Source organism: Vulpes lagopus, chromosome 10 (genome assembly GCF_018345385.1).
Source record: "Vulpes lagopus strain Blue_001 chromosome 10, ASM1834538v1, whole genome shotgun sequence".
Taxonomy (NCBI): Eukaryota; Metazoa; Chordata; class Mammalia; order Carnivora; family Canidae; genus Vulpes; species Vulpes lagopus.
In genome coordinates this window covers 3,426,535-3,453,526 of record NC_054833.1, presented here as the reverse complement: position 1 = coordinate 3,453,526, position 26,992 = coordinate 3,426,535, and the positions used below count along the sequence as shown (strand labels likewise).

The following is a 26,992-nucleotide window of genomic DNA, read 5'->3' as shown; positions in this document are numbered from 1 at the left end:
TTTCCTCCTACCCTACCCTACGACTCATAGATTGGATAAGAGTTCAAAAATAAAAGCTCAATGAAATAAAGGTCAGATGTTAGCCTCCTGGACTCCCAGAAGACAGCAAAGGTAATCAGTGGTAATCTCTCACACTGAGAGAAGCCTCAGTCCTCGGAATGTGGGGTAGGGATAAATCTGGCTGCGAGACTTCCTCTGTGCCAGCCCCAGACCATTTGCATGCCCTCTGAAGACAGCAGAGCTAAAAACTAGTTCCTGCTGATGTTTGCTAACTCCTTCATCTAGAACATTGTGGGTCAACAAACATTTATTGAGGCTTGTAGGAGGGACCTGGAATGATGTTGTCCTTACGGCTGCCCTTTGAGAAGAAGAATATATGAATGCGATACAAGTATGAGCACAAATAGGGAATGAGCCCAGGAAATGAAGAGTGCATCATGCTGGACTGGGGTGCAGCTCACACCTGAGATCTGAGTGGGCCTGGATCTTCTGAACCTTAATGTCTGTGTCCAGCACGTTCAGCAGTGCTGCCAGCTGCCTCACAAGGGTGTCCTTCTGCTGCTCTGCCAGCTGCCCCACGCCCACCTGCAGGATCAGCTCCACCAGGCCACTCTTCCTCGGGTCTGGGAAAAGAGAACACATGGTATTTCCCCTTGGGAATCATGCTGGATAACAGGAGGAGTAAGGCCTGAGCAAGAGTTTAAAAAGTTTAAAATGACCCCTGGGTAACTTCTTAGGACTTAGGGAATTTCTTAGGTGTTAGAAGACTCAGACAAATTTTTCCAAACAGTACAGTGGCTGCTGAGAGTGCTTTTTTCTTGTTTTACCCAAGTCTTGTTGTTCCATCATTTTCCCAGAAGCTAATCAGGGAAACCCAAACAGCCTCGGGGCTACCTGGAATCTGTGGCCGGCACGCCCCTCCCCAAGCCTGGAATGAGAATCCAGCCTCTGCATGCTACGCAACTCTGGGTGCTGCTTGGCCCAGGCCACAAGAGGGTCATGGAGGCCCCTTGTGGCAGCGGCTCCCTCAGTGCTCCAGCACCAGAGCTCCTGCATGCGCTGCACTTTCTGGCAGGAAAACAAAAGTGAAACGAGATTCTTGCTGCCTCATTCAATTCCCCTTCATGAGTTTTGTGGCTGAAATCTGGGAATACATGATGAAGTACAGAGGAAGCCACCAAGGGGTTCTGGACAGGAGCTGAAGCTAGCTGCAGGAAGCATCCCCTCCACCCCACACCCCTCCCCTGTCCCCCCAGAGGTATCCCTCCAGCCCCCCTACCCCAGGGTCACCCTGTCAACTGCAAAGAGCAAGAAAGTTGAGCACCTGGATCACAGACCAGCACACTAACCAAGACATAGAAGCCCCTGAGCGCACCTGGCCGTACTTCCACGGTGGCAATGTCTGTGTCTGAGGCCCCCTGATGGTCAATAACACGCAGGCGGAATTTGTAGACACCCTCCACCAGATTGGTAAGCTGCAGAGTGGCGCTGTGGTCAGAGCCATCAATGACATCCTACAAAATAACATGATTCACAAGTTGATGCTCAGGTCCCGACTCTGGCCTTCTGTTGGTCGCAGGCCTCAGTGGCCCATGTGTTTAAAGTACACATGACTGTCTGGTGAGGGCTGAAGAGGAAGAAGGCTGGTGGGTGAGCTGAAGCTATGGGTAATCCCCAGCAAGTCTTCCATAGAAAGCACCAGGCTCCACAGATTCCTGCAACGGTACTCCCCAAGCTGTGCCTACCAAGGGCTATCCACTGCATACCAAACTGTTCCCTTCCTCCAACAGGGGGGGAAGAACCATTGAAATTAGAGTCAAGCACCCTCTGAAGAGTTTCTGGATCTTATTCTCAAACATAGTTTTACAATAGTCTCATCTTGGGTTTCCTCTTAATGTATCACATTTACCTTTTCAAATGAGCCTGAGTGGGGCTGCTCCTGGTGGCTCCAAGCTCCAAAGAATTAGAGAAGATTCTCAGACATCCCTGTCCCACTCTTGCTAATGGAAGAGGATGGTAGCCAAAGGTAATAAGTGCTCAGCACAGAGAGCTGTTATACTTTGAAGCTAATCTATCATCTGGCTGAAGAGTATTCATTCCAGAGGTACGTCAGAAAGTATAAAGCCGGTTCAGTTCATTCCCTGTGACCACTTCTTTTTGTTTTTTTTTCCCCAAGATTGATTGATTGATTGATTGATTTGAGAGAGAGAGTTTATTTATTTATTTGAGAGAGAGAGAGAGAGAAAGCACACATGTGCATGTGCTGGGAGGGAGGGGGCCGAGGGAGAGAGAGAGAAGTGGACTCTCTGCTGAGTAGGGAGCCCAACAAGGGGCTTGATCTCACAACCCTGAGATCATGACCTGAGCTGAAATCAAGAATTAGATGCTTAGCTGACTGAGCCACTTGGGCGCCACTCCCCTACTCTCATAACCACATCTCTGGTACTTCTCCAAGAGGATATCCACAACTCTGAAGTCCTTAGCAACAGCAGGAATGAAGATGTACCTAGATTTATAGCCTAAAAGGTGGAGGGACCCAATGGGGAAAAATGTCTGTCAGGAGCTATAACCTTGGGTCTGCCTGGTTGGGTTAAAGATGAGTTGGTTTACTATGGCCAAGTCACTTCCTACCTCTGCATCTTGCTTCCTGTACTTGTGAAACAGGAATAGCAATCCTTAACCTACTGACCTATCTGGCATGATGAGTGGAAAAGGAAAGAATCTGCTTGGATCAGAACAGGAACAGCAGAGAAGCTGCGGGAAGACTTGGCTTCAAAGTCCCCCCCTCCCCCCAGGCTATGGTTTCCTGCCCCATCCAAAGTCTGGTTGAGAAAAACATTAGAGAAGACTTCAGCTTTTCTCTAAGAGCAGCCCTTGCCTCCAGCCTACAGAAGAAACCTAGAAGCATGAACATCTTAGTAGAGAACATGGAAAGGAAGACAAGGTCATAAGAGAAACGCTGCTAATGGTCTGAATCCTGTGGCCTCTGAATTCACTTGCTGAAGCCCCAACTCCTAGTGTGACTGACTATGTTTGAAACAGGGCCTGAGAGGAGGTAGTTAAGGTTACCTGAGGTCATAAGGGTGGGGCCCTGATTCTATGGATTCATGTCCTTGAATAAGGAACACCAGAGGGCCCCCCTCCCTCTCTGCCACATGGGGATGCAGTGAGAAGGGAGTCAAAGAGAGAGCTCTGACAGAGAGCCAAGTCATCCAGAGCCTTAATGCAGGACTCACGACCTCCAGAACTGGGAGGAATGTCTGTGTGTCACGGAAGCCGCCCAATCCATGGTATTTCCTTCGAGCAGCCTGAGCAGGCTGACTGTGCAGGAGGGTAAGTGGGACAAGTCTCATCAAGCACTCACCCCAGCAGCTGGGCTCTGGCCGTCCCGGACCCACAGGTAGGACACAACTCCTTGGTCATCAATAGACTTTGAACCGTCCAAAGTAATGCAGTTATTGGGAAGCACAAGCACATGGTGGCCACCAGCCTGGGCTCTGGGAGGACTGTTATTTTCTGAGTCAAATATGGCAAAAATGAAAGCAAAGACATTGATTTAAAATGTTGGTGGCAGAAGTGTGCCATAAAATATCCACCACAGTTCCATCTTGCACATAGGTAGACTTAACATACAAGAGGCATTATTTTCTACCCATAATATAGAGACTTTCTTAAAGTTCTGTTCATGCTTATTTGTAACTGGGCAGCCTGGACACCAGGGATGTTTCTAATAATGTGATGGTTTTTCTCTTTTTGAAAAAGAGAAACAATGATCTTACTTTTATCAGGGTCCAGAAAGTGAAAATATTTTAGTCTAAAATATACTCTGAATCATTACGTACTGGCCCACACTATTTGCCCATAGATATATTTATTTCTACTAGTGTCAAATCTTGCTTAAGTAAATAAAAATTTGAGTCAAAGATAATTAGGCCTTCACTCCTCTGAGTGTTAAACATGCAAGAACAACATAAGAACCATTTCTGATACAACTGCCTCAGAGAGAGGGGCCGGGGAGAATGGGGCACAGACAGAGACCATCAGAAGACACAGCCCCACTTTAGGGATGAGGCAGCTGTGTGGGAAATCCAGCTTATTCAGGTGGAGCTCTGGAACCCTATTTGATCCCTGGTAAATGCCCCACAAAAACAAGTCAAGCAAAAGTCATGGGGTGAGGATAGTTAGATATTGATCCAAGCAAGGGAGGAATGAGCACTCCGTCAATCACCAGCCACCATTCTCCTGAGAAAAGACCCCAGAGGTTAGAGCAGAGGCAAGTGGTACCATTATGTTAGCAGCGTTTCCACATTGTTCACCACACTCCCTTTCTGGGAGAACCTGGCAGTAAGCAGGCTTACCTGTACACTGTGGACCAGGGAGAGGCTGGGAACCACAGAAACAGACTGGCAATAGACTGAGGCAGCCCAAATACCCTTCTGTGAAAAATGACCATCAGACCCTATGTAGCTCCGAGGGTAGACCTCATGGCAGCTACTCCCTTCTGTGCTTATGTCCCCACAACCTTGAACTCCAGTCAGAATGCAACCGGGCATGCCATCCCCACAAATCTGGTGTGTCCAAGTCAACCTCCCACAAACCTGCTGCTGCTCTTCTGTGGGCGGAGCTCAGAGCAGGGCACCGCCACCCGTCCAGGTGGTGAGGTCGTGTTCCTGAGTCATCGAGACACCTTCTTCCTTCCCTTCAGAACCACAAAGCCATCAAGTCCTGAAGATTCACCCCTAAGATGTCTTTCTAGTCAATCGTTTCCCCTCTGCCCTCCCTGCTTCTGACTTCTCTTCCCACCAAACCATTACCTTTTTAAAAAATCCAAAACTCTCAGGTAAAATGACATAGTGTTAGGGTTTGCTTTAAAATACTCCAACCAAAATAAATAAATAAATAAATAAATAAATAAATAAATAAATACTCCAACCAAAATAAAAGAAAATATGAATGGCTAGATGAAACAAGAGTGGCAAACTACTAACAGCTGTGAAGTTGGGTGATGGGGACATAATGGCTCATTGAGCCTAGTTTCTCTACTTTTAAATATGGTAGACTAGTCCACAAACACTTGAAAACATCCAAATCTATGTCACTTTGCTGCTAAAATGGCTTCAGCCTCTCCCACCCGGCCTGGGGATAAAGTCCCAGCTTCCTGGGCCTGACACATGACCCTCCCTGGGATGAGGCAGCTCAGCCACTCCCCAGTGCTCCCACACTGGCTGGTCTATGGCACTTGACTTTTTCTGTCCAGCATGCTCATTACAGCTGTGTACTTCAACATCATGATCATCTGTCTGCTCATTCATTCATTTGTTTGTTCATTCATTCATTCCAGTACCCAGCATCATGAGTTGCCATGAGCCTAGTGCTGTGACACAGAGGACATAGAAATGTCTGAAGCAAAGGTCCTTGGGCAGCTCCAGCCACAGGGAAAAGACAGAAGGACGAGTCCCTAGTGCGGAGTGGCATGGGACTAGACCACAAGTCAAGAAAGAATATGGAACTTGAAAAGGTCTCTGCTCTTCAGTTCCCAAGGAGACGAGAGAGAAAGCACAATGCTGGACATGGGCAGACATGGGTGGACACAGGTCTTTCACTGCCAGTAGTCATAGGAAGAAAAGGCAGCCCCTAGACAGTACGCTCAACAACAAAAAAAGGAAATGCTGTTTCTTTGCGGAAGGAGACAGAACAGCAAATGTGGACACAGCAAGAATGGCTTTTTCTTGGCCAACCTGAGGCCAGTGTCTTCTGTGGACGGATAAACACCAGTATTTCTGAATAATCGTGGTGTGGCCTAGGGCCTTGTGAGACGGAAAGCAGAAGGAGCCCCACCTCCCTCTGCCATGCCAGGACTCACCCTTCCTCACCACCACGGTGAGGGTGGCTGTGCTGCTCAGCCCCTGCCGGTCTGTCACTGTCAGTTGGAAGTGGTGGGTACCCACCTGGAGCCCACTTACGGTGGCTATAGCTCTGTCTGTATTTTCCATCTCCACTGTGCTGGGGCCTCTGAAAAACAGGGACGTGAATAACAAAAGGCGTGGGCACGGTATTCTGATTATTTGAATCTTTATAAAAGTCGCTTTTTCCAGCTAAAACATATACCATCTAGAGAATTCTAAAATAACTTTTTATCCACTTATATTCTCTAGTTTAGGGTATAGGTCATAAGCTAATGCCTATTTTAGATAGAGCCTGTGTGATTCCTAGGAAGAGGATTTTTTATTTTGTTTTGTTTTTTTAAGATTTTATTTACCTATTTATTTTAGAGAGTGAGAGAGAGAAAGCAGGAGGTGGAACAGAGGGAAAGAGAGAGAATCTCAGGCAGACTCTGAACTTAGTGCAGAGCCTGATGCAGGGCTTGATCCCAGAACCCTGAAGTCATGACCTGAGCCGAAACCAAGAATTGGACACTTAACCAACTGAGCCACCCAGGTGCCCCACCCCGTTTTTTTTTCAATTGAGGGGTCAGTGAAATGATCTGTCCTTGCAAAACAGAGTCTTAGAAACTACTCCCCATTTCCTCTTTGAATAAAATTAGGCAAAATCCTCATCTATCTTTACAGAGTATGGAAGAAGAGGGGATAAGCCAGATGACGGATTTCCTCAGGGGAATTACAGGCTGTCATTAGGACTCTGGCCTCTGTTGTCAGAAACATCCCACTCCTTCCCTTACTGTCCAGGCAAACCGAGGCTTGTGCAAGTCACTGGCTCTGCACTTCTTTGTCTATGGTCATTGCAGATGGTTCGAGTGTAGACAGAAGGCCCCCTGAGGCCTTACACAGGCCTCTGTGCACCTTTTCTGATGAAGCTCACCCACACCAAGATGGCCCTGTCCAGCCGGCGTGGCTCCACCCCACTCCACTGCCAACAAATAACATCTCATCCTTTCATGCTTGATCTGCTCTTGCACCTCCAGAAAGGTGCTTGAATCCTGACTCCTCAGCATGCACCAGTGGACTTTAATTTAACGTGGACCTTCCAGAGCAGAGGCGATGTTAGCACTGGGCCAGGATGGGACCTCCCACTGCTCAGTGGGAAGTGGGCCTACCTGACGTGTTCCCAGTGGTAGAGGACAATGCCCTGGTCATCTCTGCTCCTGCTGCCATCCAGCGTGGTGCTCTCTACCGGGAAGACCAGCTCCTTGTCGGGGCCGGCCACAGCGACCGGAGGCCTGTTGCTTGCTAGAATTACAGAAATGGTGTGAAAAACTATTTTCTCTTTGCATTAAGTCCGCGATCCCCTGATTTCCTGATTGAAGCTAATTACTCATACTTGGAGCAGGTAGCTACTAGAGTGTACAGTGTCCTGAGGGAACCCTGGAGAGAAACACTGCAGGCTCCTTAAATGTTTAAGGGTGAGACTGGGGGCCAGACAGCAGGGAACATTGTTCCTTAATATATACATGTTTGGTTTCTTTAAAAGACCTTGAGGGGCACCTGGGTGGCTCAGTCAGTTACGCATTCAACTCTTGATTTCAGCTCAGATCATGGTGTCAGGGTCATGGGATTGAGCCCCTCCTCCTACCCCTCGGGCTCCACACTGAGCAGAAAGTCTGCCTGAGGATCCCACCCCCCACCCACTTGAACATGTATGCACGTGTGTGTGCTCTCTCTCTTTCTCAAATCAATAAACAAAAGACCTCAAAAGGCATGGAGTCAAGAGAGAAGAAAAATCAATGAGGAGGGGCAGATGGAGGGAAGAAGGACTAGGGAGACAGTGGGGAGGCGAGGAAGGAACTGGAAGGAAGTTAGCTGACAGCTGCTTTATCAGGCAGGACTTCCTTTTGTCTTGCAGCCCCAATTCCTAACACAGTGCCTGGTAAATAATAAAAACTCAAAACATTTTGGTTAAATGTTAAACAATAGTAAAAGATATAAGGGGCTCCTGTCTGGCTCAGTTCATAAAGCATGTGACTCCTGATCACAGGGTTTTAAGGTCAAGCCCCATGCTGGGTATAGAGATGATTTAAAAATAAAATCTTTTTTAAAAAAATTTTTAAAGAGATTTTATTTATTTGACAGAGAGAGTGAAAAAGAGAGAAAGCGCATGCACAAACAGGGAGGAGGGAGAGGAAGAAGCAGACTCCTGTGCTGAGCAGGGAGCCCCATGTGGGGCTTGATTCCAGAACTCTGAGATCATGACCTGAGCTAAAGTCAGACACTTAACCAACTGAGCCACCCAGGCGCCCCTTAAAAATAAAAGTTTAAAGCAAAAGATACAAAGTATCGCTGATATTGATACTGAAATAAATAGACAAGTTTTCTGTTTTAAAAAAAAAAAAAAAAAGGTCCTGTAGTCCAAAGCTGAAGCAGCTATTACTCACTATCTGGACCAGTGTGCTACTCAGTAAGGTCTGGTGGTCCAGTGGCTCCTCTTGACCTTGGGATAAAACACTTCCATGACCATTGATTTATAAAAGCCCTTGATGGTAAGCCCTGCCCCTCTTTCCAGATCATTTGTTGGCATTTTAATCCCTAAGCCTCATGCTCCCACATCCTCACCACTTTCTCTTGTTGCACTAAATTCTTTTTAATTCTTTGAACTACCAAACTCTCTTTCATCCCATGGCTTTCATACACAGTGAAATACTCTTTCTCTTGCCCTTCTCTCCCCAAATTCACCTGGCCAACTGCAGCCCTGAGCTCATGTAAGACTCTGTGCAGATACCGCAAGCCCAGGAGGTATGTCCTTTTGTGGGCTCCAGGAACATAGTGTCCATCCCCTAGAAATGCACTGATCATGTGGTTTTCTTTTGATGTACTTGCCCATGAGCCCTGGGAGGACAGAGACCAAGTCTATCCTGTTTAATTCCACATCCCCAGGCTCTAACCAACAGCACTGACTATATATAGTCAATAAATAAATAAAATAAATAAATGCATTGTCTGTAAGTATATTTTCAGTTGCCAGGAAACTGGACAATTACTGGGATTAGCAGCATCTTCTAGAAAAGTTCTAAAGCAGAGAGCACTGTCAAGAAAAACATAACTACTCTTAAGATTATTTAAATCTGCAGGAAGGCAGAGTCCTGGGTTTTCACAAAACCATTAATGGACTGGGAGATGACTGGGAGTCAGTTCTCCATCTGGCTATGATCCATCTGAGTTACCAGGCCATATATCAAGCATTCCCTGAAGCTCTGCAACAGAATGAGACACATGTGGGAGTGTCTACCTGGCAAGTGGAGCCTGCAAGGGGCCCTGAGGATGTCCATCTGGGTCTCCATGCCAGGGTTTAAAGACAAAGTCAACACAAGGTTCAGAACCACAACAGAAAACTGGCTTTGTATTAGGATTCAGCTATTCCAGCCCCGATTTCTTGACAGTTAAAAGATTTAGAGAATTTGCCACCAAATTTGGCTTGTCTGAAGCACAGAGGTCAGGTGTCATTTCTGCCTTAATCTCTGGGGCCAAAGCCCTCTTTCATCTCACATACCAGGCTGGACAGTCACAGTGACTACGGCAGTGGACTGCTGCATTGAAGAATCTGTCACCATCAGCTGGAATGTATAGTCTCCTTCCTGCATGGCAGATAAATGAAGGTATGGTGTCTTGACACCCTAAGTAATAGCAAATAGAAATGAAAAAGAAAAATTAATTTCAATAAGCAGCATGACATAATGAAAAATGAGTACTTTTTCTAAATATGGAGATCCTACTTGAAAACGAAATATGTGTGCCCCAAGAAAATGTAATCTAAAATTCACTATGTATCCTCATTTGCTGTTGAAGAAGTCTAAATTAATTTGGCCCTTTTGGAAGCCAATTTGGCAATATCCACTCACACATTAAATGAGCATATTCTTTAACCAGCATTCCACTTCCTACCTACACTAGAGAAAAGCCCATGCACACAAGGAGGCTCACACTTGGATGCTGCTGGAAGCACTGCCTATAATAGCAGAAACTGGAAACAGTCTAAATGTTCATCAACAATGGGGCACATGGGTGGCTCAGTCAGTTAAACAGCCAACCCTTGATTTCAGCTCAGGTCAGGGTCTCAAGCATTGGGCTCCACACTCAGCAGGGAGTCTTCTTGGGATTCTCTCTCTCCTTCTGCCCCTCCCCACCGCTCACATTCTCACTCTCTCTAATTAAACAATCTTTAAATAAGTATATGTTCTTCAACGGGGTGTGACCAGACCCACCATGATACACTACAATGCTAGTTTGAAGGAGAAAGTGTAAAAGAATAAGGTAAATTTATAAATACTGAAATGGAGTTGGGCTCCATGCTGGGTGTGGAGCCTACTTAAGGAAAAAAAAATGTCTGTAGCTTATAAGTAATGAAATGGAAAGATGTCAAAGACATATTGTCAAGGAAAAAGAGAAAGTTGCAGAACAGTACATATAGTGTGACAGATACTATGTGTACACATGCATATACACAAATATACAAAAAAGGTTCTGTAAGGACACATATTAAACTGATAAAAGTAATTATCTCCATAAGGCAACTGAGGTAAGTTCAAGATGTATTTGCATTTTATCAGAAGTCAACTTTTTTTAAAAAAGATTTTTTTATTTATCCATTTGAGAGACCGAAAGAATGAGCAAGAGCACAGTGGGGAATGGGGCAGAGAGAGCAGACTCCCCGCTGAGCAGGGAGCCTGATGTGGATCTCAGTTCCAGGACCTCTGGATCATGACCTGAGTAGAAGGCAGCCACTTAACTGACTGAGCCACTCAGGTGTCCCAGAAGTTAATTTTTTTTCAATTACAAGAAACAACTCATGTATTACTCTAACAACTAAAAACAATTTTTTAAAACTCTAAGACAAGAAAAGTTTTCAATAAAACATTTTTTCAGTTGAGTATATAATAGCTATACTTGTTTGCAGCTTAACCCTTCACTTTGTTGCTACTGCGTTGCTGCTGGTAACATTTCCAATTATTGCTTATGTTTGAAGTTTATGGCATCATAGAAAGGATTTTTAATCTTAAATCATATTATAATTTATTTACTTTTATAGATCCCAAGATCATCTAAAGATACATGTATCTGCATGTATTTGTTAAATGTTTTAATGGAAAATTGAAAAAACTGATAATCAATTGTTATCATAAGGGGAACTTGTGAAATTTTAAACACATACTTTTAATAACTTTTAAAAAGGTGCTTTCCCCTACTTTGACTAAATAAAGCAAAGCATTTTGCTCTGTAAAGCTCTACAAAAGTAGAATTTCCTAGTACTTAACTTCAAAATTAATATGGTTACATAAATGCTTATGCACTCGGTACAGGGAATGTTATGGCAAATGGGAAGTAGGCAGACCAACACGTGTCACTAAACACCCTCGAAGCCACCATATGCTCCAGATAACAGCAGTGGCCGCCCCCATCTGCAGCAAACCCTTGGCAGGATGCCCTGCACAACATTTAGACTAATGTAAAACTCTGGTTTACAGAGTCATCTTTGTGATTGCCAGTTAATAAAAAAATCACCTGTTTTAAAAAAAAAAAATCACCTGTTTTAACACCTTAATCCATCAATCATAAGGCAATAACCTTGTTACTATGGATGATCTCAGAGTGTCCACTGCAGACAGGCAGGTGTAGAGAGGCAGTGGGATTGGCCCTGCACCCCACACTCATGGATTCTCTTGAACACATATTGGGCAGACATGGATGAAATCTGGGGTGTGAGCTTTGGGCACATAATTCACAAAAATTAAAGGAAAGAAAATTTGGGATTTTTTTAAAAAATGTATTTTTTTAAGTAATCTCCACACCCAATGTGGGGTTCTAACTCATAACCCTGAGATTAAGAGTTGTGCACTCTTCAGGCTGAACCAACCAGGCACCCCTGGAATATTTTTTTAACCAAGGAAATACAAAATATCCCATCTTTCTGTTTTGCATCCAAAGTACTCTGGATCAGAATTCTTAGCATACCAGAAGCAAACATAACACTTGCCACAACCTTTAGACAAAGGTGCACACTACAGCATGGCCCTCTCAAGTTCCATAAACCCAACCAGTCATTTTAAATTCATCATAATTGCAAAATACTTTCCAGAAACATCAGAAAGTAAAGTAGGTAAGATTTCTTGGGATATCTGACTTCATCTAAAATACTAATGAGACATTTATGTTGGACAGATGAGATGTAGTTTGAAGGAGTACAGGGTAGCAATGTAAGGTCCTGCCTTTTTTCCATTAAACTTTCAAATAATAACCTGAAACTAATAATAACACTGTATGTTAACTGGAAATAAAATAAGAACTGAAGGTATGCCTGATTGGTTCAGTTGGTAGAGCACATTACTCTTGCTCTTAGGGTCGTGAGTTCAAGCCCCACACTGGGCACAGAGCTTGTTTACACAAACAAACAAACAAATAAATAAAATAACAACAAAAAAAGATAATAAAATAAAGACTTAAAGAAAACCATCAAATAACAACATAACTTCAAAAGAGCAAGCTGGTTAGCAATAAAAACAAATAGTTTTGGCCATCACCAAAAGATTCAAGAATGAGCAAACAGTTCATGTGCACACACCACTCACAGCAACAGTGTCCATGGTATTATGTCTTGAGACAAATATATTTGAGATTTGAGCAAACTAAAAGTTAGATACAGAAAGCTCTTAAAAAGAGACCACTAGATCCAGAAAAGATGACAATGAAGTTTCTAAAAATATAAGAAACAAACTAAGGAAAAATTTCCTGATAATACTGTTTATGTTGGATTATTTCCGAAGTTTCTCCCAATCCTAAAATAGTATTTCTGTGGAAAATATTGGGTCAGACTTACCCCAAATTAGCCTTAAGATCAAGCTGTCAACACAGGACTCACTTCTATGCATATAGAGAATGGGTGAGCAGAAAGGGTGTAAGTTTGGAAGATCTGTGAGCTCTTCTAATAGTTGTAATATATCAGACTATCTTATAAAAACATGTTTTCTGGATTTATACCACATACCAATAATTTAGGTAGGTAGGAAGGTAGATAGATGTATGAACAGTTTTAAATGGATGGACAGATGTATGGATGTATAGGTAGATGGATTAATGGGTGGGTGGGTGGATAGATTGATGGGTAAATGGACGGACAGGTGGGTGAGTGGACAGATGGAGGGATAGATGGATAGATGGGTAGGTGGATTGGGGTATGGCTAGACAAGTAAAAATCTGAAGGCAGGATAGAGAACTTGCCTGCATGGCCACCTCTTTGTTCTCACTCCCCGGACCCAGGGACCACTCATAGAGGACAATCTGGTGATCATCACTGCTCTGGTTTCCATTCAAAGTGATGGAGTTTTGGGGCAAAGTTATGGTCTGATTTGGTCCTGCATTGGCAACTGGAGGACAGTCCACAGCACTGTTGACTATTAGTGCTGCAGTTGTGGAATTAGAGGTTCCATCGGAGTCTGTAACAGTCAATCTACAAAAAGGAGAGGAAGCCATCATGTTGCAAGAAGATGCTAAGTCTTAAGGCAAATGGTCAATTTAGTCTGTCCATGGTACATTTCTCAGGAAAACTCAGAAGAGGCATAAACAGAGATCTGAGGATGAAGCTGAGAAAAGAACAGAGCACCTCAGATTTTTTTTTAAATTTTTTTGGGTTTTTTTTTTTTTTAAGCTAGTAATACTGTCACATGATGGAGTTTTATCTTAAATGGTTTTCTGATTAGTCTTTGGGATGTCAGATGAAGAAATCTTCCCCAGCCAATATAGGAGCCTCCCACTAGCATCTGAGACAAAGAATTTCTTGGGTTTAGGTCTTGCCTTCAGGTCCGTGCATTTGGAGACAGTAGCTCACTCATCAATTTTCATCTACAAAGCTTTTGAATCTTTTTATTCTTTTCTAGAGGACTTAATATAATTATGTTTTCAGAACACTCCTTGCAGACACTCCTCCAGGACCTCTTGTGGTAAACTTTCTGCTCATGAGGTAATATATCAAGAAATATGGTCTCTTCATCCTTCTGGGGTAAAGAATGTCAGTTCCAAACAGTGATAAATGCTACACAGGTGTTAATAGGAATATGATAATAAAGCTATGGGAAGAACACAGGCCTTACTTGTAGTAAGGTGTGTGTATGGGGGCAGGTGTATTCTGAAAGATTTCACATTATCTCACAAACTCCATGCAACCAAGATCTGAACTCAGGTTCTGCTCTGACAGCAAGCCAACTATCTGAGGTCCTTTGTCTTCAGCTAGGCTTTCAGGACATATCCTGGGCCCCTAAGGAAATTTCTTCATGGTAAAATGTGGACAGCAACAGTAACCTGATTCAACCAGATGATCAATTAAATAAAAATGAAATGGAGAGGAGTCAAATGGCAGACGAATAAGGGGACCCTATGCTTGCCATGCCCCTTGAACACAGCTAGATAAATATCAAATCATTCTGAACACCAAAGAAATCAATCTGAGTACTGAGGACAAACTGCACAACCAAAGGGAGAGAAGAAGCCACACTGTGGAAGGTAGGAGGTGTGCCGACATGATTTGGGGGAGAAAAGAATCCCGGGTGCTGTGGTAGGGAGAGAGCCTGTAACCACAGAGAGAGGAGAGACAGAGCAGTGCACAAGAAAAACACTTCCCCAAAACCAATGGCTGGAAAAGCGAGAGTGGCTGGTTATTGTGAGTTTTTATAATCAGTCAAGCTCAAATCAGCCTGCCCTACAGCCAATGTGGAGCCAGTGGGCATAGTGTTGGAGTGGAGAAGGAGGCCAGAGACCCAGGAGCGGACAGCATGGTCTTAGCATCCCCTGCATTGCACTGGGAGAGACAGTTCCCCTTCTTGGAATGCACTTGAGAGAGGTGGCACTGAGTCACAGGAGACAGAAGAACTGGTGGGTGCCCCTGCACCACCCCATTCATTAGCATAGCGGCAGGGACACCTGCTGAGGGCAGCTAATCTGGATGCCAGCTTTTTGCTGTGCTTCACTCTAAACTCCAAGCACCTGTGCATTCCCACAACTGCCCTTCTGGGATAAATCTGCACCAGCCCCAGTGCCCCAAGATCCTCCCCCAGAGGATCAGGGTGGGTTCAGGCAGTGCCAGGTCCTTAAAACTAGAGTTTTGAAACTCCACCAGGCACCTGAGATAAAACACAGAAGCACTGTGCCGCCAGGTGGGCAGATAGCTCAGACACAGACACTGTGAAGGCAGAAATCTGAGTGATGCCTGGCATGCAAGGGGAGATTCTTCTCTCTTCTGTGAGGGCTGCCTGGACAGTGAGGGCATGAATTCACCTGTTGGGGGCCAAGGGAGAGGGTGAATGCCATCTTTCTCCTCCACCAACAGCACCAGTGGATTTCAGGGAGCAGCGCAGTGCCCCCCCAGTAGAGGCTGGAGCCACTTACACCAATTTCCACCCCCCTGTACTCTGCAGGTGCTTCTATGCCGGGGCAAGTGTGCCTGAGAGCCAGAGCAGCAGGCCTCTCCCCCTAGAAAACCAGCAAAATTCCATCACATGCACCAAGTCTACTGATCACAGAGTGCTGTAAAGCTTCAGCTCTAGCGGAAATAGAATCTGGCCTTTTTAAACAAGCAGACCAAAGCACACCCAGTTAAAACTTGCCAAACACAGGACAAGGTCCAAATACTCCCTACTGTAGGCAAGGAAAAACTCAGCAGAGAACTGACCTGAGGGAAAAAGCAGCCAAAACACACAGCAGAGTGAGTACATGCAGCACACACCAGACACACTTCTTGAAGCACCAGGTGCTGGACAGTATATGATCTCTTCTTAATAAAGCCATTACTCTCAGGAGCAGAGAACATAACAGGCTTTCCTAACACAGAGAAGAAGATACATATCTAGACAAATGCCAAGACAGAGGAATTCATCCCAAAAGAAAGAACAGGAAAAGGTTATGGCTAGGAATCTAATAGATAAAAGTAGTATGCCTGATACAGAGTTTTATTTTTTTAATATTTTATTTATTCATGAGAGACACAAAGAGGGAGAGAGAGAGAGGCAGAGACACAGGCAGAGGGAGAAGCAGGCTCCATGCAGTGAGCCCGACATGGGACTCAATCCCCGATCTCCAGGATCACACCGTGTGCTGCAGGTGGTGCTAAACCGCTGCACCACGAGGGCTGCCCCTGATACATAATTTAAAATAATAATCATATGGATACTAGATGGGCTTGAGAAAAGCATAGAAGATACCAGGGAGTCCCTTACTGTAGAGATAAAAGACCTAAAAACTAGTCAGGCCAAAATAAAAAATGCTATAACTGAGATATAAAACTGACTAGATGTAATGACCACATGGATGGAAGAAGCAGAGGAAAGAAGGGGTGACACTGAAGATAAAATTATGGAAAAGAATTATGGAAAAGAAGAAGGAAAGAAAAATATTAGATCACAGATGTAGACTTAGGGAACTCAGTGACTCCAGGAAGTGGAGTATCATTCATATCACAGGAATCCCAGAAAAAGAAGAGTGGGAAAAGGGACACAAGGTTTATCTGAGCAAATTACAGCTGAAAATTTCCCTAATCTGGGGAAAGAAATCCAAATCCAGGAGGTACAGAGAACTCCCTTCATGATCAACAAAAGTAGGCCACCACTGAGGTATACCACAGTAAAATTTGTAAAATATAGAGATAAGGAAAAAGAAATCCCTAATTCATAAGGAAGACAAATACGGTTTGCAGCACCTTTACGCGCAGAAAGTTAGCAGGAGAAAGTGGCACGATACATTCAAAGGGCTGAATGGGAAAAATATGCAGCCAAGAAAACTTTCAAAACTGAAACAGAAGTAGAAAACTTGAACAGACCAACCACCAGCAATGAAATTGAATTAGTAATCAAAAATCTCCCAACAAAAGTCCAGGACCAGATCGCTTCCCAGGGGAACTCTACCAAACATTTAAGAGTTACTATCTATTCTTCTCAAACTGTTCAAAACATAGAAAGAAAACTTCCAAACTCATTCCATGAGCCCAGAATTACCCTGATACTAAAACCAGATAAAGGGACGCTCAGTGGTTGAGCATCTGCCTTCAGCTCAGGTCATGATTCCAGGGTCCTGGGATCGAGTCCCACATTGGACTCCCCACAGGGAGCCTGCTTCTCCCTCCACTTATGTCTCTGCCTCTCTCTCTCTGTGTCTCTCATTAATAAATAAATTCTCTTTAAAAATTTTTTTAATTAAACCAGATAAAGGCTCCACTATAAAAGAGAACTACAGGCCAAAATCCCTGATGAACATGGATGTAAAATTCTCAATAAAATACTAAAAATTGAATCCAACAGTACATTAGAAGAATCTCTCACCACAATCAAGTGGAATGTATTCTGTGCTTCAGGGGTGGTTCAATATTTGCAAATCAATTAATATGATACACTACACTAATAAAAGAAAGAAAAAGGACCATATGATCATGTCAAAGGATACAGAAAAAGTAATTGGCCAACAATCATTCATGATAAACACCCTCAACAAAATATGGACAGAGGGAATATACCTCAAAATAATAAAGGCCACTTATGAATGACCCACAGCTAATTCCGCACTCAATGGGAAAAAATTTAGAGCTTTTCTTCTGTAGTCAGGAACAATAAAGGGATGTCCACTCTCACAACTGTTATTTAACATGGTACTGGAAGTCCTAGATTCAGCAATTAGACAACAAAAAGATAAAAGTCATCCCAACTGGCAAGGAAGAAGTCAAACTTTCACTCTTCACAGATGACATGATACTCTACATAGAAAACCTGAAAGACTCCACCAAGAAAATGCTAACACTGATATACAAATTCAGTATTCTCAGGATAAAAAAATCAGCACACAGAAATCTGTTGCATGTCTATACACCAATAATGAAGCAGCAGAAAAAGAAATCAAGGCATCAGTCCCATTTACAACTGCACCAAAATCATAAGATACCTTGGAATAAAGTTAACCAAAGAGGTAAAAGGTCTATACTCTGAAAACCATAGAACACTTATGAAAGATATCAAAGAGGACACAAAAAAATGGAAAAATATTCCATGCTCATGGGCTGGAAGAACAAATATTGTTAAAATGTCTATCCTACTCAAAGCAATCTACACATTTAATGCAATTCCTATCAAAATACCCCCAGCATTTTTCACAGAGCTAGAACAAATAATCCTAAAATTTGTATGGAATCACAAGAGATCCTGAGTAGACAACGCAACACTGAAAAAGAAAAGCAAACCTGGGGGCATCACAATGCCAGATTTCAAGTTGTACTACAAAGCTGTGATCATCAAGACAGTATGGCACTGGCACAAAAACAGACACATAGATCAAAGGAACAAAACAAGAGAACCCAGACATGGACCCTCAACTCTATGGTCAACTAATCTTCGACAAAGCAGGAAAGAATACCCATAGCAAAAAGACAATCTCTTCAACAAATGATATTGAGAAAAGTGGACAGCAATATGCAGAAGAATGAAACTGGACAACTTTCTTACACTATATACAATAATAAAATTAAAGTGGATGGAATACCTAAAAGTGAGACAGGAAACCAGCAAAATCCTAGAAAAGAACACAGGAAACAACAACCTCTTTGGCAGACTGGGAAAGGGTACAGCAGGCAATAAACAATACAGGGACCACAGGCTGATTATCCATGTGTGAAAAAATGAGATTGAATCTCTCAACAGTATATACACAATTCTAGATGGATAAAAACTTAAATATGAAAGATAAAACTTATAAATCTTTATTAGAACATGTAGAAGGTAGCTTCCAAAGATCATATATTCAAGTAAGAAAAAAAAATTTCAAGTTTATGTATATACAGAAAAAGGACCCTAAGCATAAAATGCCAGACAGTGAAGGCATTTATTTCTAGGTAGAATTATGGGAGGTATTTAATTTATTTAAAGGTTTTATTTATTTATTCATGAGAGACACACACACAGGCAGAGACACGGGCAAAGAGAGAAGCAGGCTCCATGCAGGGAGCCTGATGTGGGACTCAATCCTGGGACTCCAGGATCACATCCTGGGGTGAAGGCAGGTGCTTAACGGCTGAGCCACCCAGGCATCCCTATTTAAATGTTTTCTAATTATAGACATATTCTGGGTTTTAAAATTTTTTATGTCAAATGTGCATTATTCTTATTATCAGAAGAAAATATATTTTTATCTCTTGGATTTTTGTCTCTTAAAACCCTATATTTCTTCTGGATCAAGCCATGACTGCCAAAGTGGTAAATTAAAAATAAACATATAGACTCCTCACCAAAGATATGCCAATGGCAAACAGGCACATGAAAAGAGGCTCCACATCATATATCATCAGGGAAATGCAAATTACAACAACGAAAGACATCACTACACACCTATTGGGATGGCCAAAATCTGAAACACCCCCAACACCAAATGCTGGTGAGGCTGTGGAACAAAAGCTCTCACTCACTGCTGGTGGGAAAGCCAGAGTACAGCCACTTTGTAAGATAACTTGGTGGTTTCTTACAAAACTTAACATACTCTTTCTGTACAATCCAGCAGTCACACTCCTTGGCATTTACCCAAAGGGTTTGAAAACTTATGTCCACATAAAAATCTGCACATGGATATTTCTGGCAGCTTTATTCACACTGCCCAAACCAGGAGGCAACCAAGAAGTCCTCCAGAGGGTGAATGGAGAAATAAACTGGTATCTGTCCAGGCAATGGAATATTACTTACTGCTAAAAAGAAATGAGCTATTAAACCATGAAAAGACAAGGAAGAGCCATAAATGCATTTTACTAAGTGAAAGAATCCAATCTAAGATGACTACTTACTGTGTAATTCCAACTGTGTGACCTTCTGGAAAAGAAAAAACCATGGAGATAGTAAAAAGATCAGTGGTTGCCAGGGAGGAGGCAGGGAGACAGATGAATGGGTGGAGCACGGAGGATTTTTAGGGCAGGAAAATACTCTGTATGATATTTTGATGATGGGTTTGTACATCTGTCCAAACCCACCAAATGGACACTATCAAGAGGAAACCCTGAGGTAAACTACATGCTTCAGCTGATTATGATGTGTTAGCACAGATTCATCCTCGTTAAAATCTATAGAATACTTGTGAGTGATGTTGACAATGGGGGTGACTACACACAGGTAGGGCCCAGGGCATGTGGGAAATCTCAATTTTATTATAAATCTAAACTACTCTAAAAAAAATTCAAGTCTTTAAAAAAAAGATACACGTGAGCACTGAATGCCCCATGTGACTGTTCACCCAGCTTTCACAGGGCCTCTAGATTTGTAGGGATCTACTCTTAATAATAAAATAAGCTTGCAGAGCCAGGTAAGTTTATTTATTTAGCTGTGGTAAGGAATATATAACTAAAACTTACCATTTTAACCATTTTTAAGTATATAATCAGTGGTACTAAATAATTCACATTGTTGTGCAACCAGCATGGCCATTCATTTCCAGAATTTTTTTGTTGTTCCAAACTGCCACTATCCTTATTAAGCACTAACTTCCCATTTTCCCTTTTCCCACCACCCCATGGCAACCACTACTCTGCTAGCTATCTCTGTGAATTGAACTACTCTGGCTATCTCCTGTAAGTGGGATCATACATTTGTCTTTTGCAAATGGCCTCATTCACTTCACCTCATGTTTTCAAGGTTATTCCATGATAAAGTATGTGTCACAATTTCATTTTTTAAGGTGGAACAATATTCCATTGTATGTATATACCACATTTTGTGTACCCATTCATCTGCTGGTGGACATTTAGGATGTACTGCCTTTTGGCCATTGTGAAGAATGCTGCTATAAACATTGGTGAAGTTATAGACTGAATATGTGTCCCCCCTGCTGAAATTCATACAATGAAACCTAATCCCCAGTGTGACTGGTATTTGGAGTGGGGCCTTCAAGAGGTGATCAGGTCATGAGGGTAGAGGACAGGACTAGTGCCCTCATAAGAGACCTCAAAGAGCTCCCTCACCCTGTCTGCCATGTGAGGACGAGAAGACGGCTGTCTATGAGCCAGAAAGGAGCCTTCACTAGATACCCAATCTGCCAGCAGCCTGATCTTGTACTGCCCAGCCTCCAACCATGAGAAACTTCTGCCATTTATAAGCTGCCCTGTTTGTAGTCCTTTTGTTAAAATAGCTCAAATGGACTATGATAGTGTACAAGTAGTTGTTTGAGATCCTGCTGTCAATTCTTCTGGGTATATACCTAGAAGTGAGGCTGCAGATATGGTAATTTTAGATTTAATTTCTTGAGGAATTGCCAAACGGTTTTCCATAGGAAGTGCACCACTTTACATTCCTACCAGCAGAGCACGAGGGTCCCATTGCACCATGTCCTTGCCAACACTCATTATTTTCCATGTTTTAAAGAATAACCATCCTTGGGCAGCCCGGGTAGCTCAGCAGTTTAGCGCCACCTTCAGCCCAGGGCCTGATCCTGGAGACCCAGGATCGATTCCCATGTCGGGCTCCCTGCATGGAGCCTGCTTCTCCCTCTGCCTGTGTCTCTGCCTCTCTGTGTGTGTGTGTGTGTGTGTCTCTCATGAATAAATAAATAAAATCTTTAAAAAAAAAAAAGAATAACCATTCTAATGAGGTAAATTGAGATCTCAAAGAAACCAAAACAGACATTTTCATGATATGTGTACAATATAAAACACTCTAGAAGATCTCCGTGAACTTTTTAGTCAAAGATGAATCCAGTCAGATGCTTGGGAGTTTTTTTTAACCTATTCAGACTTCAGAAGAGTCGTAATATATAAATATATAGATGCACAGATAGATGGATGGATGGATTTCAAGAAAGGCCATATTCTTTAAAATCATCAGATTCTTAAAGAGGTATATATGAAACCTTAAAAATATAATAAGCCGAAATGTGTGGGATACAGCTAAACATATTTAGAGGAAGACTATAGTTGTAAAAGCTTTATAGGCATTTAATGAAGATCTAATATAAATGATCCAAAATTCTACTCTAAGAATTTAGAAGAGCAGCAAAGTAAATCAAAAGTAAACAGAAGTGGGGGATCCCTGGGTGGCGCAGCGGTTTGGCGCCTGCCTTTGGCCCAGGGCGCGATCCTGGAGACCCAGGATCGAATCCCACGTCGGGCTCCCGGTGCATGGAGCCTGCTTCTCCCTCTGCCTGTGTCTCTGCCTCTCTCTCTCTCTCACTGTGTGCCTATCGTAAATAAAAAAAAAAAAAAAAAAAAAAATTAAAAAAAAAATATATTAAAAAAAAAAAGTAAACAGAAGTGGGATGCCTGGGTGGCTCAGTGGTTGAGCATCTGCCTTCAGCTCAGGGCATGATCCTGGGAGGCTGGGATCAAGTCCCATATTGGGTTTCCCATTGGAAGCCTGCTTCTCCCTCTGCCTATATGTCTCTGCCCCTCTCTCTATGTCTCTCATGAATAAATAAATAAAATCTTAAAAAATAAAGAGAGAACTAAGAAATAAAGATATGAGCAGAAATCAACAAATTAGAAAACAAAATTAACACAACTCTTTATTCTAGAAGCTAGAGGTTCTTTGAAAAGATAAACAAAATGAACAAAACTTTTAATTAAACTGATCAAGAAAAAAAAGAGAACACAAGTCACCAAAAGAGTACATGAACAAGGGGGTTATTGCCACAGATTCTACAGATATGAAAGGATAATATTAAAATACCATAAAAACTCTTAGTGCCAATAAATTTGACAATGTAGATGGGACAGACCAATTTCTTGCAAAATACAACTTACCAAAAACCTAAGAAAAAAAAAAAAAAAAACAGAAAATCTAAATAGCCTTACAACTATTATAAAAATTGCATTTGCTATCAAAAACTTTCCTAAAAAGAAAACTCCAGGCCCAGGTGATTTTACTGGTGAATGCCATCACACGCTCAAGGAAGAAATACCACCAGTTGTTCACAATTGTTTCAAAAATTAGAAGAGGGGCAGCCCGGGTGGCTCAGCGGTTTGGCGCCGCCTTTGGCCCAGGGCCTGATCCTGGAGACCCAGGATCAAGTCTCACATCGGGCTCCCTGCATGGAGCCGGCTCCTCCCTCTGCCTGTGTCTCTGCTTCTCTCTTCCTCTGTGTCTCTCATTAATAAATAAATAACATCTTTAAAAATAATAAAAGATTAAGAAAATAAGTCATATACTGGTGGGAAATATCCACAACACATGTATAAATTAATGAGTTTGTTTCAGGATATATGAAGACTCTTAAAACTAAATACAACAAACAATACAATTTTTTAAATAAGGAAAGGAGTGGGGAGCTGGCTCAGTTGATAGAATGTGCAACTCTTGGTCTTAGGGTCATGAGTTCAAGTCCCATGTTGGGGGAAGTTTACTTAAAAAAATAAAGGAGCAAAAAATAAATAATTAAATAAATAAATAAATAAAGGAGCATTAAAAAAATACGACAAAATAAAATAGGAAAAGGATACTTCTCAGAAGAAAGCTCTATAAATGGCTAATAAGCACTTGAAAACATGCTTAATATCATTAGTCATCAGGAAAAGGCAAATTAAAGCCATAGAGATACTACCACTCATCAAATTAGATAAAATTAAAAGACTGACTATATCAAGTATTGGCGAGGATGTGGAGACTGGAAGTCATATACTGAAGGTGGGAATGTACAATGGTACACGCACCTCAGGAAAAAGTTTGGCAATTTCTTAAAATGTTAAACATAAATTCACCATAGTACCTGATCTTTCCACTATTTATTTACCCCATAAAAACAAAAATATATGTCTACACAAAGACTTAAAATAAATATTAATGGCAGCTTTATTTGTAGTAGTTCAAAGATATAAAAAGCCCACTGGACAGAAGGAAGGATGGATAGATTGATCAATCAATCAATCAATCAATTGTGGTACATCCACACTGGAATAGCACTCTGCAATGAAAAGAAGCAGACTATCAATACAGGCAACAGGGATGAATCAGAATCCTTTGCAGAGTGAAAGAAGACCGGCAAAAAGGAGTACGTACTGTAGGATTCCATTTATGTAAAATTCTAGACAGTATTTAAACTGACCAAATACAGTTCATGGTGGCCCAAGGACAGGAGTGGAGAGGCAGGCAGAAGCCCAAGGGGCATGAGGAGACCTCCGCGTTGACAGAAATGTTTATCGTGGTTGTGATGATGATGGTCTCCCTGATATACACACGTCAGAATTCACCGAGTGTTCTACCTTAAATACACACAGTTTATTATGCTCCAGTTATATCTTTAAAAGTTATGAAGAGAAAAAGATTAAGAAACAGATAAATCATACAACTCTGCCTTACTTTGAAGATACAAAATTTCTTTCACATAACAACACAGCAAAAAGATTGGCCATCGGCATACCATTCCTGACAACCAAAAGAAAATATTCCCAGTAAGCAGGCAGTTCTAGTCCATGTTCATCCACGAGGATATCCACCTCAAGTGGCTGCCAACCAAAACCCCAAAGGAAACCTAACTGGCCTTGACCTCTTCGTAAAAATGTAAAAAGCTCGGTGTAGTTAGTGTACTGGCGTCAATTTAGGGAAACAGTCAAAACTTATGTATTGAAAGCTCAGTAAAGGTGTGGGAACCACTTGCCTGAAAGTGTAGTTTCCTGGAACCAGGTTAGACAGACGTAAGCTGGGGGAATCAGCTGGGGTCTTCTCCTCTTGGAAGGGGTCATTAACTTCTTCCCAATGATAACTCACGATTTTAGTGTCATCTGTACTTTCTAGGGAGATTTAAAAACACATGGAGACCAGAATGAAATGTAAGAACAGTAAAACAAAATTTATAATTTATCGTCCTCATGCTTAAATTTGTTTTTGCATGAAATTGCGGAATTATATAGATTTCAATGGAGATGTATTATGTGCTAGCAGGAGGATTTTTCTTCTTCCTAAACCATCATCACTATTTTCATCCTGAATTTCCACCAGATTTGGGTGAGGCTGCTTTCACTCAGCTGTGAATTTTAAAAAACAGTGACAGGCACTATTGCTTTTTTAAAAACAGGAGTCAAGGGGCACCTGGGTGGCTCAGCAGTTGAGCATCTGTGTGATCCTGGGGTTCTGGGATAGAGTCCACATCAGGCTTCCCCTGCAGGGAGCCTGCTTCTCCCTCTGCCTACATCTCTACCTCTGTGTGTCTCTCATGAATAAATAAATAAAATCTTAAAAAAAAAAGAGAGAGATGCTTATGTATAATTTATCACACCCCTTTTACTACCCTCATCATTAAGGTGTAAATCTAGAGAAAGGTAGTATCCTACAAGAAAACTTCCCTTTCCTGTGCTAAAAAGAGAGCAAATGAAATATGCTCCATGCAATCACAGAGACTGAGACCTGGAAGAGAGTCAGCTGCATCTAACTCAGTTAAAGAACTAGCTTGTGTGACAGCTTAATAATCCCAGACTCCTGTCCTAAGCCATCCTGCATCAGAGAAATCAAAATGTGGTACACTTCCCCATGTAAATATTTTCATCTAAAATATGCTTTGTTTTCATGTTGTTAAGGGGGAAATGTGGATATTTGTATTTGAATAGGCAAAAATGATGTCAATGTAATTTGTGTATATTTGCAGACTTGCAAAATGGAGCAGAATTAGCAGCCGACAATTACCCTTTACTCCAGAGAATCTGGTATTAACTTTGTGGTTAAATGTACACAAATGCAAATATCAGCCACACTGCGATTGAACATACTTTGTCACACGTCTATATCTATCTATATCAATGTAGTCAATTTCCATCTATTCTTGTTTGCATGGATGCCTGGAGTCACACAGGCATACAGTCACACAGTCTTCCACATATAAGAGAACGAATGAACTCTGATCAAATTAACAAAACACTACCAACCCTCAATGAAGGCAACCCTCCTCATTTTGTTAAAATGATTTTCCATTTGCTCATCACATATACTAGATTAAAAAGGAAATTCTCTAAGAATTGCTTTAATTCCAAACCAAACAGCGAGGCCCTAAAGAAGTTTTTGTGGACAAGCGGGACATAACCGATGGCAAGATGAACATTGGACAAAGCTGTGAGCCACATGCCCAATGAGGGAGACACTGGGCATCGGCATGAGTGTGCAAGCCCTCCTGGCCTCATAAAGAACACCAGGAAGCCTTGCAGCACGTGGGGCGGAGAGACTTTGAAGTGCCACAGATACCCACGGCTGCCGTCGATGAGGGCGGACGTCAAAGGCAGGGTGAGCACTTGCGTCTGGGGAGACACAACAGCCATGGGGGGCAGGTTGACTCTTCTGGCTGTGTGACAGGAGAAAGGGACACTGACTGAGCCTGTTAGGTGTGTACAGATCATAACCCCGATAAAAGCACCTGCCTTTTAAAAGTTGGTTATAAACATCCTGTCAAGAAGGCGTTTATCCTATAGGCCTCAGCTGTGGAGACTACCTCCAACAGTTTCAGAACCTTCCTATGAAGGTTGAGGAGCCTGTCTGCAGATTTACATCTTGGCAGGCAAGTCCCAGCCCAGGGGACGTGTGTACTAATAACCAGGGCTTCCTCACATAGCCTGAGCAGGAATTGCAGACACGGAGCAGAGGAGCACACTTCTAGCTCCTGCCATGGACAGCTGGGTCTGAAATCTTTGACGCAGGCACCCCCCACTACCCACACTGAACTCTGGCTGGAATAACACTCAGGCAGAATGTGCTGAAAGGGAGCGTGGAGCCTCAGAGGTAACGGCTGGGAGGAAGCGCTGGCACAGAGGCGGCCTGCCTCCAACTGGACAGGTTGTGGCCACCCAAATGACAAAGGGCCCCCTGCTTCTAATTCCTATAAACGCACTAGCCTGTGGGCTAGTGGCAGCCTGCAAGCCCAGTGCATACATTCCCCAGCACCCATGGAAGGGGAGACTGAGGCGTGGGGAAGGGAGATGGAGTAGTGACGGAAGCAGAGGTTGGCACATGGCTACCCCCTGACCTGGTACCCTTAAATAGCAGCATTGAGCAAGTACTAAGAATTACACAGAATGCAGAAAGGGGTGAGGGGAGGCATAATCACTGCATATTTTCTCTAGAGTAGAGCCAAAC

At 42.6% G+C, this 26,992-nt stretch overlaps 1 protein-coding gene across 8 annotated transcripts in view; it reads right to left on the bottom strand.

The window, feature by feature from the left end:
* Window positions 1-26,992, bottom strand: part of KIAA0319 (KIAA0319 ortholog) — a 98,792-nt gene that overhangs the window by 12,486 nt on the left and 59,314 nt on the right. For 7 of the 8 annotated variants that reach the window (XM_041772506.1, XM_041772505.1, XM_041772512.1 and 4 more), the window contains exons 8-15: window positions 24,534-24,666; window positions 13,164-13,392; window positions 9,442-9,565; window positions 7,055-7,187; window positions 5,864-6,012; window positions 3,365-3,516; window positions 1,376-1,514; window positions 464-623 (exon numbers count right to left, since the gene is read on the bottom strand). In XM_041772506.1, coding sequence (XP_041628440.1) covers window positions 464-623; window positions 1,376-1,514; window positions 3,365-3,516; window positions 5,864-6,012; window positions 7,055-7,187; window positions 9,442-9,565; window positions 13,164-13,392; window positions 24,534-24,666 — 1,219 coding nt within the window. Of the gene's footprint in view, window positions 1-461; window positions 624-1,375; window positions 1,515-3,364; window positions 3,517-5,863; window positions 6,013-7,054; window positions 7,188-9,441; window positions 9,566-13,163; window positions 13,393-24,533; window positions 24,667-26,992 lie in introns of all 8 variants that reach the window. The other variant, XM_041772511.1, reaches the window with a different exon arrangement.